The 14,224-nt window shown below is 55.1% G+C and overlaps 4 protein-coding genes across 4 annotated transcripts; 2 read left to right on the forward strand and 2 right to left on the reverse strand.

The window, feature by feature from the left end:
- Nucleotides 1-117: 117 nt before the first annotated feature.
- On the reverse strand, nt 118-1,212 carry LTR77_000724 (uncharacterized protein; the record flags this gene model as incomplete). Its single annotated transcript, XM_064797989.1, has 5 exons — nt 118-214; nt 264-389; nt 446-781; nt 902-993; nt 1,063-1,212. 5 exons carry the CDS (start codon nt 1,210-1,212, stop codon nt 118-120), a joined length of 801 nt encoding a protein of 266 aa, XP_064664223.1.
- A 365-nt stretch (nt 1,213-1,577) lies between these two features.
- On the forward strand, nt 1,578-5,102 carry STU1 (suppressor of tub2 mutation; the record flags this gene model as incomplete). Its single annotated transcript, XM_064797990.1, has 1 exon — nt 1,578-5,102. The coding sequence occupies one exon, from the start codon at nt 1,578-1,580 to the stop codon at nt 5,100-5,102; it is 3,525 nt and encodes a 1,174-aa protein (XP_064664224.1).
- Nucleotides 5,103-6,097: 995 nt separating this feature from the next.
- CAT2 (Carnitine O-acetyltransferase mitochondrial) lies at nt 6,098-8,046 on the forward strand (the record flags this gene model as incomplete). Its single annotated transcript, XM_064797991.1, has 3 exons — nt 6,098-6,137; nt 6,205-7,840; nt 7,896-8,046. 3 exons carry the CDS (start codon nt 6,098-6,100, stop codon nt 8,044-8,046), a joined length of 1,827 nt encoding a protein of 608 aa, XP_064664225.1.
- A 529-nt stretch (nt 8,047-8,575) lies between these two features.
- RGA2 (Rho-type gtpase-activating protein) lies at nt 8,576-12,543 on the reverse strand (the record flags this gene model as incomplete). Its single annotated transcript, XM_064797992.1, has 6 exons — nt 8,576-9,162; nt 9,214-11,667; nt 11,725-12,234; nt 12,284-12,335; nt 12,392-12,440; nt 12,491-12,543. The coding sequence occupies 6 exons, from the start codon at nt 12,541-12,543 to the stop codon at nt 8,576-8,578; spliced, it is 3,705 nt and encodes a 1,234-aa protein (XP_064664226.1).
- Nucleotides 12,544-14,224: the final 1,681 nt, after the last annotated feature.

The raw sequence follows: 14,224 nt of genomic DNA on the forward strand, positions 1-14,224 counted from the left end.
AGATAGAAGTAGACTTGGGTTACATGCTTTACAGTAGACCCTAGACCTTGGAAGCTACAGGAATGGACTAACGAAACGACAATAGAGTTGGATAGATCATGGCAAACTATCAAAGATTCACGGTTGAGCAGCATGTGTCGGTATAGGCTCCGGCGCCTCCCCATCATCTGCTTTCGTCCTCTCTTTCTCTTTAAGCTCTTCGCCGTACTCCTTCCTATTTGAGGTCAGCATTTCACGGGCGTAATGGACTCGATGAAACATACCAAAGATCTTCGACCTTGTGCCCGCCGCAGCAGTCGCCGAACAGCCTCTTCTCGTCGTAGTCTTTGCCTCGTAGACACCCGTTGATCCTTCGGACTGTGCCCTCTCCGAATCGCTGCTCGAGATACCTGCAGGGACTGGTCAATACTCCATGTCTCTACAATTTGGTAGTAGATCTCCTCACTCAAGGAAGTACCCAGTATGCTGATACCCACCATCCCACTTCCCCTCCGCCTCCTGCTTCCAGTGCTTCGCAGCCAGGCCAGCTCGTAACCGTACCCAGTCAGCGATCCCTTCAATCAGACCTCCCGGGCATGTCCCGTTGGCGGCCCACTGAAAGCAGTGTACAAGCTCGTGGCAAATAACTCCAAGGACTTCATGACGCTTGGGAGAGCCTGTCTTGGCGATGTAGTCGAGGTTGATGTGGAGCTCCTTGTGATCGTGGTCGAGGTCGATTCCCGTGGTGTAGGCGACGCCGTTCATTGAGCGGAGGACGATGGTTACTGAGCGGGTGCCGGGTCTGGCAGAACACTCTGGTCAACACTAAGGCCTGGCGTGCGTATACATTTCTGTACATCCGCGCATGGTTTTCAAGAACCTTGGAATCGGTACGCATCCTTGAGAGGAATGGATCGCTTACCTTTCACATTCTGAGGAGTACAATAGATTCAGGACATTCTGGACCTGGGCTTCGACGTCCTCATTGCCTTTGATGTTTGACAGGAAGATGGACTATAGAACCTCAGACGGTACATCAGCGGCGCTTTTCCAAGGACTACAAGCCAAGGGAGGACGACATACGCTTCCTTCATGAGCAATGTCATGTAAGAACAGGCGGAGTGTAGGCGACGGGAACTTGTGCTTTCGTATCGGCAACGTCGCAGTGGGCGCCTCGCTTAGGAGAGACACGGCAGGCATTTCTTTCTGAAAGTATGTCGGGACAACAGGCATCCTCGAAAGGTCTGACGTGGGTAGACTGGTCTCCAAACGCCAGGAGTGGTAAGGCAGCACGATAAATCCCAGATCCGACGCCGAATGACACCCCAGATGCTGCTTTCAACAGCACGCGCAACGCACCTTCAACATAACAAATTCCCAGCGAGTTGTTCCTGGTCAGGTTCAGATGTCGTTGATAGCGATCGGATGTGATTGATATTCCGTGAGGTCGACTGCGGTGACGTTCCGAGGAACCGGTTGCTGACAGGGATCAGGCCTGCAAGCGCGCCAGGGCAACGGGCTAACCAAAACGCGACCCGCGCAACGAACAACACCTCCACCAAACATTGTCAACCCTCGAACATCACCACCTATCCACCATGGAGGTTCAGGCGGCCACCCTACTGAGCACGCTGAAGCGACCGGCAGCAAGCTCAGAGACCAAGCTCGCTGCGCTCAATGAACTCAAGTCTGCGATCAAACACTACCGAGTACCAGAGAACGGGCAGGCCACCATCTTCGAATGCCTCAAGATCGCGATCACCCAGCAAGCCTCTTCCACCCTCGCCAGCTCAGCCTTCTCTGCGCTTAGCCACTTGATCAAGCGCCTGAAGATCCAAGATGCCTCCGGACACTCCATCACACAGCTTGCGCCTCGATTGTTCCCAGCGTTGCACGACCGACTGGGTGATATGCGCGAACCGGTCCGAAACGCCGCTTCACAAGCATTGACGGAGCTCTACCCTTTCTGCACGAGTGACGTGGAACACATTGTCCGGGAGGAAGCCATCGCTGGGTCGAATGCGCGCGCGAAGCAGGCGGGCCTGCAGTGGGTGCTTAGGATGCACAGGGAAGAGTCGATGCCATTCAAGAGCTATACTCAAGCAATGGTCGCGAGATTGGAAGACGCGGACGGCAATGTTAGGGAAACCGCAAAGCAAACAATCATCGAGCTATTCACCAATGCGCCTGACGGAGCCAAAGCCGATCTGAGGAAGCAGATGAAGGCGTTCTCCGTCCGACATTCTATCGAGAGCCAAGTCCTCGCACACATTGGCCCTGGAGGAAGCTCGAACGCTTCGTCGCGACCTCAGACAGCTGGGCAACAAGCGGAAGCAGACATGACCGCCTCTACGCGATCGCTACCCACGCTAGACCACGTCGCTCACTTCGCCGAGACTATCAACAGCGAGGAAGCCAAGCCCCCTCCTCCTGAAACGGTCCCAATGGATCCGATCTATGTTCAATCAAAATCCGAATTAGATGAGACGTTCCGGAACATGCTGCCCTACTTCGAAGGCAAAGAGACTGAGCAGAACTGGACGCCTCGCGACAAGTCGGTGCTCAAGCTCCGGCGCATGACGAAGGGCAACGCGCCTAGCGAGTTCCATCAGGTCTACATGGCTGGCATCAAAAGCATGGTGGACGGCATCCTGAAAGTGGCAAACTCGCTACGGACTACCATGTCCTCCAATGGGTGTCTACTGGTACAAGAACTCGCGCGTACGCTTGGGCCGGCTCTAGATCCACATGTTGAAGTGCTCCTTCAGTCGTTCATCAAAATGACTGCAGCGACCAAGCACATCGCCTCTGAAAATGGCAAGACGACCTCTGATGCCATCTTCGAGCACTGCTCCTATCACAGGCGAATGATGGAGCACATCTGGAACGCGGCTCAGGACAAGAACGCGCAGGTCCGGCAGTGTTCATCTACTTGGTTGAAGACAGTTCTTAGACGGCAGGCCGGTTACAAGCATCACTTCGACACATCCGGTGGTCTCGAGCTTGCTGAGAAGTGCATCAAAAAGGGACTCGATGATGCGAATCCGAAGGTCAAGGAGAACACGAGAGCCACATACTGGACGTTTGCAAAGACTTGGCCAGAGAAGGCCAATGCCATCTCGTCTACCCTGGATGCGAAGTCGAAGACGGCTCTCGATAAGGATTCCAACAATCCGAACGCTGCCTTACATACCTCGCAAACAGCGAAAGCAGCACCGGCCGCCCGTACCACAGGAGCAGCGAGCAGGAACGCACTTAGAGAAATGATGGCAGAGCAGCGGAAGGCCAAAGCAGCCGGCAAGCTTCCAGATCGACCAGTCTCTGCCATGGCGCAGCTGTCGCCAGCCAAGCCTAGGTCGACTACCACGACCACTCGAGGGCCATCTAACCTCTCCGGATCTACAAGAGCTGAGACTAGAGTGGCGTCCACCGCTTCCACAGCCTCAAGCACGCCGTCTGGTCCAGATGCCACACAGAAGAAGGGTAGCTCTCTCATGTCAGGTCCTGTTCGGCGGCCGCGAAGACCAGAATTGCAGAGGCCGCAAACAGCAGATCCGTATGCATCAAAGCGATTGCTGCGACCTGAGACGCCAGCGACCGCCAGTCCTTCCAACAGCCCACCAAAAGGAACTGCCGGTTCCAAGACGTCTATCCCTTCGTCGAGCGCGGCCAGGAATCGGGCCAAAACAGCTGGCACTGGTGCTGGGAGTCCATCTGCAAGCTCTGCTAAGCGCAGTCCAAAGCCAGGCCACGTTGCGCCAGAATCCAGACCTGCGAGCAAAGGCAGTGAAGTCGATTTCAGAGAAGATGATCTCACCATGGTGATGCCTAAGAGCGCAGCGAGTCTGAACAAGCCTCCTTTCGCGCACGGCCACAAGCGACCAGCTTTAGGCCAGACGATGTCTGTCGATGCAGGGATGCAGCACATGGGGGAGGATGAAGGATTCACGATGGTTATACCCAACCTCCAGCGAGCCAAGTCACCTTTGGCATACCGGAGTCCGCTCAAGGCGATGTTCGAAGAGGCGCGCGAGAAGGTGGAGGGCATGTCGCCGAAGCAGGGGCAACAGGGTGCTGGGCCGACGCCTGCAGAAAAGCCTGCCACCCCAAGAAGCGCCAGTCCAGCCAAGCAAGCGCCGCCAGAAGAGGTTCACATCTACGAAGATCCATTCACAGGAGACTCCGCCGAAGCGCCATCCGCAGGCGAAAGGCAGGTCCTAGGCGAGCTTCCAGTGAACGAGAACGTGCGGATGCAGAGTCCCACCCAGAGCAACGGCTCGAGCAACAGCCCAGCCGGCAGCCCTCGTCAGATTCCCGCTCCTTCTTCACCTTCCATTCCGACCACACAGGATCGCGCAGAGGTTGTTCGCAACAAGCGACTGCTCGGCTCGGGCATCGATCGCATCCGGACTAAGAATCTGGACGCGCATGGGTTCCGGCGAGTACAGGATCTTGCGAAGAGCAACCTCGACATCTGGGAAGGCGGGAAGAAGTACGATGAGCTGATGGCAGTGCTCCTGGAGTACCTCACAACCTTCGACCAAGAGCCGAAACTCACCCAACAAGCGCCTCACAAGGCGGCAGGTCTGAAATCGCAGGCTCTCGGCTTGGTGCGAGCGCTACTGTACCTTCACAAGAAAAGCGCAGCCGTGTGGCACGCCAAAACTCTCGTCGGCGTCCTCGCCTGCCGGAAGAGCATCGACGCAAGCAGCCACGCCCTCACCGACCTCGACCGCACCGCCGACGAGATCCTCAAATCCGCCGCCCCGGCTCCCTGCATTGACGCCATCCTCTCCTACCTCCCCACCTTATCTCCTAATCCTTCTTCCAGTCGCTCGACTTCCTTCGCCCTCACTCTTCTCCGCCAACTCCTCGACAGCGCCAAAGCCCGCAACGTCGACCTCGGCTCTGAGCGGAAGATCAGCTTGGTGCAGACGACGGCGAAGCATTTGGACGATGCGGACGCGGAGGTGCGGAAGGCGGATGTGGAACTGGCGAGCGAGTTGTTTGAGCTGTTTGGGAGTAGTAAGGGGGAGTTTTGGGCGGAGTTCAAGGGGACGGATGAGGGGAGGTTGGGGCTGTTGACTTATTACATTGCGAGAAGAGGGAGGGGCAGAGCGTAGGAGGTTGAGTCGGAGGGAAAGGGGACGTTGGTTGGGACCCGGTGTGATTTGAAAATGGGGAAGCGTCGGCGTTGGGCGGGTTGCAGTGGGCTTGGGTACATGTTTTTGGGTGTGATGTGCTATCGGTATATCGAGCATGCGTTGGCGAGCTTCAGCAGGCAGGAGCAACCACGTCGCGTGCTTAATCCAACGTCAACTCTTCAAAACGATTCTTTACCATCGTTCAGTTACTGTTCACAATGTGTATTTGCATTTCATCCCTACTTCGAGAAGCGTTCTAGGCCTCCACCACTCGTATGCATTGACGAGGCTCACTCTGGTGAACGGACGTGCCTTGCCCGCCTGCTTCGCAATTGACCACAAGCATCGCTCAGCAGGCCGCGCTCTCAATCCTTTGATATCGGTGGTCCCCCCCAAAAAAAGGGCAAGGTAGCATCTTATTCTACTTCACACCTCGGTCATAGGACTTGGAGTCTTGGGGAACCACCTCTGATCCGATCCGCCATGAAGCTTCCGGCACCGTTTGACGCGTGCGAGTCTCGAGGGTGAGAGGTCAGCGAGAGTGATGGTCTGACATTGGCGACGCTGCTCTCGCAATCTTCTGGCGTGCGAACACTGAACTGTCGTCGTGCGATATCTGAGCACGAGTCAGCCTCCTCCATCCCGCCGACGGGCCTCGGAAAACAACAAGTCTCGGCGACACGACGCAGACTCGCAGACTTGAGCGCCAGCCTCGGCTCAGCGGACCCGCATGAGCTTTCGTGACAACTCCCGGACGCCTCGATAGACCGTCATTGGGGATCGCGCATCACCTCTCATCTTTTTCTTTCCTCCTGTAGACTCAAGCGTCTATGAACGTATTCCGGGCTACTGCTCGCGCGGCCGGCAGTGGCAGTCGAAGAGGCATCCTACCTGTATGCATATCCCACCAAGCACGTCTGACCGTCGCTGACAACACTCTGTAGACACAGCATTCTTCTCGCGCGGTGCCGATCATGGCTCCTCAAAGAAGGAAACAGAGTAACCTTCCTGAAGGTATGCATAGCCATACACCATCTCGCATGCATCGCAATGCCTCGCAAGCTTACTGACCACGCTGTAGGCTACTCGGAAGACCATTCGAAAGGGGCCATGCTACGGTTCGAAGACTCACTGCCACGCCTACCTGTACCGACCCTTGAAGAGACGGCAAAGCGCTACCTCAAGTCTGTCCATCCTCTAGTCTCCCAATCCGAGTATGAGCGCACGGAAAAGGCTGTCAAGGACTTCATCGCGCCGGGCAGTCTTGGCCACACACTCCAGAAACGACTTCAGGAGCGACGTGACGACCCTACAAGGAAGAGCTGGCTATCTGAATGGTGGAACCAAGCTGCCTACCTGGGATACCGTGACCCGGTCGCGCCTTTCGTCTCCTACTTCTACAGTCACCGGGATGACCGGAAGCGAAGAGACCCCGCCAAGCGCGCGGCTGCCATCTCGACTGCTGTGCTGGAGTTCAAGAGGCAGGTAGACGATGGCAGTCTCGAGCCTGAGTACATGAAGAAGCTTCCGATGGCCATGAGCTCGTACGAATGGATGTTCAATGCCTGCAGAATCCCAGCCAAGCCAGACGATCACCCCGTGAAGTATCCCGCGAGCGAGAACAAGCACATTATCGTCGTTCGTAAGAATCACTACTTCAAAGTTCCTCACGAGCACAATGGACAGGTGCTGAACACGAGCGAGCTGGAGTCACAATTCAACAAAGTGTACCAGTTTGCAGAGAAACAGCCAGGTGTTGGGATCATGACTACGGAGAACCGCGACAACTGGACTGGCATGCGCGAACGGCTGATTAACGGCAACGCCGGTAACAAGGCCGTCCTTGAAGCCATCGAATCCGCGTCCTTCGTCGTCTGCCTCGATGATGCTACACCCGTCACGCTGCACGAGCGATCATACCAGTACTGGGTCGGTGATGGCATGAACAGGTTCTTCGACAAGCCCCTCCAATTCATCATCAACGACAACGGCACTTCTGGCTTCATGGGCGAACACAGCATGATGGACGGCACTCCAACCCACAGACTGAATGACACCGCGATGAGCTGGATCTTCAATGAAAAGCTAGACTTCGACAATCCCGAGAAGCGCTCAGACATCCCGGACCCGACACCTCTCAAGTTCCAGCTGAACGGTGAAAACATGGCAGATATCGCTCTGGCCACCACCCACCACGTCGGTCGCATGAGCCAGCAGGAGCTCCGCGTAGAAGCGTACCAGGGCTACGGAAAGGGGCTGATGAAGAAGCTCAAATGCTCGCCAGATGCTTACGTCCAATTGCTCATTCAGCTGGCATACTACAAATTCTACGGCAAGAGCCGACCAACCTACGAATCAGCAGCTACTCGTCGTTTCCAGGAGGGCAGGACAGAAACCTGCCGATCTGTCTCAGACGAGAGCGTCGCCTTCTGCCAGGCCATGTCGCACCCGCTGTCGACCAAAGAAGAGTGCCAAGAGCTGTTCAAGAAGGCTATTAATGCCCACGTCACCTACATCACCGATGCTAGTGACGGCAAGGGCATTGATAGGCACCTGTTCGGCTTGAAGAAGCTCATAAAGGAAGGCGAGGAAGTCCCAGAGCTGTACAAGGACCCGGCGTACACGTACAGCAGCACCTGGTACATCAGCTCTTCCCAGCTGAGCTCGGAATACTACAACGGGTACGGGTGGTCGCAGGTCATTGATGAGGGCTGGGGGTGAGTAACACGCACCTTTGACTCACTTAGAAGACGATCGCTAACGGTCTACCAGCATGGCATACATGATCAACGAGAACAGCATCCAATTCAACATCGTCAGTAAGAATCTCGGCGCCGAGCGCATGGCCTTCTTCCTCAACGAGGCGGCGGGCGACATCCGGGACATCATGATGCCCACGTTGGAGACCAAGGCGAAGCTTTAGAATGCTCACGCTCACGCGGTGCCGCTTCAACATCTGTTTTGCGAATCCGTATCACTGTTGGACTGGCTGGCCTGGGGCTGTTCCGGAGCAAACTATATCTGATCCCTCGCGGAGCTGCAATTTGGTGCGCTACTTGAGCTGTACATAGAACCTCGATCAAAGCCAACCAAGAAAAATATTACAACTCCTTGCTTTCCACTCATCGTATCATCTCAGTAGTACAGTGTCCAAGACCTCTTCTCATCAAAAGGACACGCGCAAGCTAAATAGCGCAGCAGAAACAAGGGCCTGGTCCTCAAACCCAGTGGTATATCCTCCACGTCCATCTTTGACCGATACTCGTCAATCTTCTTGCTTGTCGAAGTGAAGCCGCTCAAACAGACCTCCCGTCCAGTCGCGACTGCGTCGGCCTCGAAGAAACCCAGCGCTATGCAACGCCAATACGCCCAGCATCAGTCTCTCCAAGCCAATCCCAATACCCAAACCGCTGAACAGCAAAGCAACTCCCACCCCTAAATTCCTCTCCGTCTTACTCGTCCGGAAAAACGACCCGATTCAGCTCCAAAAGCGCCTGCACCGCCTGCCGCTGCGCCTGCATGTCCGACATCTCTCGCTCAATCGTCGCCGGCCGCATGATCGTGGGCGCAAACACGACCGCCAGATTCAGTGGTGTCATCAAATTACTGCTCTCCGCCGCCATCACCCTCACAAGATGCAAGACCAAGAACTCCAGACAATCCCGATGATGTTCCGGCAACTCCATCACCGCCCCTCGCAAAGCAATCGCCTGTTTCTCCTTCTCCTGCACGCGTCCGGCTTCGAGCAAGGAGTCGTAGGCGTCGTACGTGATCAAGGGTGTGGGAAGTTTGCGGAAATACTGTTTCAACGCGCTCGTAACGGCGTGAATGTCGAGATCTTCGTCGGTGATGTCGAAGTTGGTGTCCTTTTCGAAGCCCTGCTGGATCAGTTTCACCTGCCCGGAGCCGCCGGATTTGCGGTAGATGCCTTCCATGTCCATGCCGCGCGCTTCGACCTCGTCGATGCAGCGGCTGACAATGTGCGGGATGACGCGTTTCTCGTACTCGCAGCGGGCCTCGAGTTCGGAGCCAAAGAGGACTGAGGAACAGTTAGCAATGAAGGTTGGTACTGCTTGCTGGGAAGACTCACCAGAAGCATCAGCGGCCAGATTAGTGCTGCTGTTGTTCTTCATGTTCCCAATCCCACCAGGCTTCAACCCAGGATTCTTCTGTCCGAAGAACCCAAATCCCTGCGCAGGCCTACCATCAAGGCCCTGCCGAGAATTCAAGCTGTTCTGGTCACTGCCACCAACAGGCTGCTGCGTCTGATTGTAGGGCATGCCAATGTTGTACGGAGGATCACCTTCTTTGCGCTCGCTCACAAAGGCGCCCTTGATGCCTTTTGTTACATTCTTCGCCACTCGCTCGCCTCCCTTGCGCCAGTTGAACTTTTTGGGCTGTCCCTTGCGGATGTTAACGACTTGCGGCGCGGTCAAAATGGTAGCTGGTTCGGCCTCGTTCTCCTGTAGCAGATTCGGCATTGAAGAGTCTGTCGTCGTCATATTGAGCTGCCGAACCTCTGAGGGGGCTGAGATACTCGGTCTGGCGTCCGGATGGTATATTCCAAGTCCGTTCGGCATCGGGGCAGTTCCGTTGGCTCCACGATTCGATTTATACATGTCTTGGATGTTCTGCAGGATCTTGTTGTTCATCTCGGCCAGCTGTGCGTTCTTGCTGCTCAGGATCTCGTACTCCTGGAAGCCCTTGTCCTTCATCTGAATGAGGTTGCCAATCTCGTCTGTGAGCTCGTTGCGCCGGCTCATGAGCTCCTCGATCTGTTGGCTCATCTGGTCTTTGAGCTTGTGAAGAGATTCGGCAAAGTCTTGGAGCACCTCGCTCTGCAGGGAATTCAGGTCTAGAGGTTTGTTGTTGGCCTTAGCGCGAGCGAGATGCTCGGTCATGACCTCCAGCTCGCGAACCACCATCTCTCGTTGACTGTCCAAGAAGATCATAGTGCCTCGCTTCTCTTTAATCTCATTGTCCGCGGCTTTGATATCAGCTGAGCTGTTCACTTGGCTTTCCAGGCGATTGACTTCCGATTCTAGCTCCACGATCTTTTGCTGTGCGCGTCGCAACTGTGCTGCCAGCTGATCGTTGCTGTCTTTACTCCGGGGCGATGACAGCATAGGACTGCTTATCGTCATTGGAGAGCTGATCTCAACATTTCCAGTCGATGAAGACTTTCCAGCAGAATGCAAACCTCTGTCGCTGAAGCTCCTTCCGTGCTTCACAGCATTCGAAACTTTGCGGAGGACTGACGCTGATGGCTCGTTGCTTCGGCGCGCGTCGCCACGTAAAATGCGTGCCATGTCTTCTTCCATGGAGAACGGCTTATCCAGGCTCTGCTTCGGCAGACCAGCACTCCGCAATGATGGCGATATGGGTACATCCTGGGCAATCTCACTGCTGTGCATCGTACCGATAGACTCAGTCGTCCGGTGCAATGGTGCTGCAGGGGCAGGGGGAGGCGGCCGTGGCGCCGTGAAGGACTCTTCAGTCGGGGCGGCCATGACAGGTGCAGTTCGACTCGATGCTCGCGGTGGCGGCGCGTCAAAGCTAGTACGCGCCGATGGCGAGTCAGCGGGCTTGCTGCGGCTGTCTGCACCAGAAAACGTGCTTTGGGCATCTGCGAACACAGAGTGCGCGGAAGAGAGAGAGGCCGTCCTCTCATGCGATGTCTGCGAAGGTGCGGAGCTGAACGTTGGCGCATTGGTCTCTGGACTCATTGGCTTGCTTCTACGACCTCCGGGAACGAGCGAGTCCCCACGGACTGGAAGAGGTGGCTGCTTGGAAGGTGCAGAAGAGGTGCTGGAGCCACCAGTCTCTTTCCGCTTTGGATCATCGAAGGGGTTGACGCCTGAGTCCTGCGATGCGGGTGATTGCGATATAACTCTGTCGTTCTCATCGACTCCCCTAGGCGAGAATGATGCTGGCGAGTATCTTTCTGAGCTGAGTGCCGGTGATCTGCCGTCGACTTGAGAGCTAGTTCTCGATCCTGTCCTCCTTGTCTTTGGAGCCTCCTGCAGCTTGAAGCCATTGTTGTGATTCACGGCGAGGCTACTCGATTCGGCAGATTGGGCTTTGAGGCGGTCGTCGCGGTCTTGAGCAAGCAATGGTGAAACGACCGCAGATCCAGATGCTGGGGTATTGCTCCCAGACACTTCTCGTCTCCTAGGTGCCCCCTTCGCCTGCGAGAGTATATGCGGGCTCGCTTTTGCTTGTGCGCTATTCCGATCTCTTTCTCGCTCAGTGGACACCGACCGTGATGAGCCCGGGCGCACGTCTTCCTTCAGCATTTCTCTCCCGCTCGGCTTGCTACCCATGCTACCGAAGTAATCTCGAGAACGCGCGTCGAGCTGCGCAGGCGGCGATGGGTCCTGTGGTCGCGGGACCTCCTTCCTCGCAATCGTCGGTGGCGGCCCAGGGATGGGGCTCGGATCGAAAGCCATTGTAAGAAAGCCTTGCTCGTCGTCATCGAAGGATTCTCGTGATAGATTCGATTGTCTGGTACTTTTGTACGTGCTCGCAGGTAGAGTAGGTCCGTCTATCGTCACGTCAGCAACTGTCAATTGTTTCAGCCATGGGGCGCATGTGAACCCACCTCTGCGCGCGTCGTCTGACAGAGGTGACACATCCCGCTTCAGGTTGTTTGATGGCGCATCTCTTCGACTTTGCATCCTCTCTGGTGGCGAGCGTACACCTGGCGTGCTTGTCTGCGAATCCAAGGGCGGCGTCTCTGCGTCTGGCGTGAAAGCGGCGGGTGGCACAGCGCCAGGAGGCAGAGAAGGCAGAGCTTTCTCTTTGACTTGCGCCGTGCTGTTTGTAGCTGCCTTTGAGCTTGTTTTTGTCCTTTTTCGTCTCCTCGCCATAAGCGCTTCATGACAGCTCATACAAAATATGCCTTGCGACGTGCGCGCATAACGCAGGTTCTCAATCTTCTTCTTGCAATTGCGACATCGAAAGCAGGCGCTGCAGAACGCTTGGTCTCCGGTGAGGATGGCGAGGTCTTCGATTTTGTTGCCGCATGCGTTGCAGCTGTAGGTGCAATTGTTGCAAATGAGAGAGCCATCGCCTAGTAGTAAGAGGTTTGCGTCGGAGTCGAGTAGTGTCCCTGGATCCTGTCAGTACTCGTCGCCATCACGCGATCATGTCATCCCTACCGCACGTATTACAGCGGAAACAATCGATGTGCCAACGAGATCCTGCCAGCTCCTGTAATTCTCCTTAGTCCACGTCCAGTCGTATACCTCCCTACAGCTTGTACTCACGAACGCCTTGCCCTCTTCCAGGATCTCGTTGCATCCTTTGCACGGATATCTGGAGTGATATTAGTGATGCGATCCGCAGGAGGTCCTCATCCAACATACATCGCTTCATCCGTGTCGGCCGGATCGTAATACGGCGTCTCGACTTCGGCCATCTTGCGCCTTGTCGACACGAAGCGCTGATGAGGATTCTCCGCCGGGAAATATGATGGTCGTACGTGGACTCGTGGCCGGCTCTCCACAAAGCCTTGGGTTGGTCGACGGGGCAATGGGTCGTGTACAACGTGCGTGGTATAATGTGCTTCTCACACCGCCGGCGACCGCTAATCCTGCTGCCACCTCCACACGACGTCCATCACGGCGGAGACGAGGCAGAGCGGCACGGCGAGAAGGTATAGGTTAGGCGATGCGGGCAAAGAGCACGGGTGCCAGTCGCAAAGCAGGGGACTGAAACGATGCGTCTCGGCTAGTTCCTAGCGCCCTCGACACGGGGTGGAAAGTATATCGTAAAGTATATTTTCCGATGCCAGGAACATGAACAACAACCACAACCACTACGTTTCACCTGGGAAAATATTATCAGGCACCTGGCACGCACATGGAGCTACAATGTTGATCCGACGAGCTGGCATTGGCACGGTGGGAGCGTGCTGTCTCACAGTGCCACATCGGGTCAAATGCTGTGAAACAAGTGTGGGGATTATGATCTACGGATAGTCACACATCCATCGTTCTACAACATGCTAACATGCCCAGGATGAGCGTCCATCTGTTGCAAGAGGAGAGTAACGGTGCTCGTCTGCCGATCATTCAGAGTGGCCAGCATTATAACGTCTTCTACTGTCGGTATCTTATCATCAAATCTCGCTCAGCTGATCTCATACTCGCAACGAACGATATAAACATGCATGCAGTCGTTGGCCGTCTCACCATAATGTTGGTTTCGCAGAAAAAGGCGGCTCAGATGGATGTCGTTGGTGCCTATATACAGAATGGCTTCCTCAAGGATCTCTAGATCCTCCCGCAACATTGTCGATGAACTACAAATGGTTTTGGCAACAAAGAAGAAGTAGAAGACGACGTCTAGACATTCAAGAATGGACTCATTTGACCGACGCAGAGGTGTGCAGAATTACAAGCAAATGGGGTATCTCACTTACCATTACTCTCTTGATTGATTTCCGTGTATTGTTGCAATTCGCATTCGCCCCGTCGTGTTTACTTGAAGAGATACCTTCTCGAGTGGCGAACTAGGGAGCGTGAACACTGCGACTGCTTTGTGATGCCCGGCGGGGAACTATTGTATACAGTTGACGGTGGAATCTGCTTATGCACCGCCAGTGACAGCGAGAGCCTCCCAATCTGTGGATTTTGACAAACTCGATTCAGCTCAAGCTTGTCAAGGACGTTGTGCCGCCTGTCACGCTCGCAGCACCGTACATGCCAGTTTTTGCGAACAGACCAACAGTTGTCAGTTGCTATGGCCGTGGAAGATGTAGCTTTTGAGGAAGGCAAGCAGCGCTTGAATGGCAAAAATGTACTCACCGTGAAGTCGTACTGGAAAGACGGCGCTCCTTGTCGAACACCCAATTCTATCATCACACCCTCCAGATCAGTAGAGCACCAAAAGAGCTTACCGTTCGTCACGATTGGCTACATCCGCTGTCGGAGCGGAGTGGTATCGATCCAACCTCCCGATGTCCAGATTAGAGGGGGGGAAAAGACAAAAGAGAAACTCGACTGTTGGAAGTCGGGTATACTACTCCGTTGCCGAAAAACAATGAAAAATAATACAGCAGAACATCAAAAGAGTTCACCCCCGGGCAGGCTACATCT

Source organism: Saxophila tyrrhenica, assembly GCF_035928015.1.
Source record: "Saxophila tyrrhenica strain CCFEE 5935 chromosome Unknown scaffold_1, whole genome shotgun sequence".
NCBI classification, from domain to species: domain Eukaryota; kingdom Fungi; phylum Ascomycota; class Dothideomycetes; order Mycosphaerellales; family Extremaceae; genus Saxophila; species Saxophila tyrrhenica.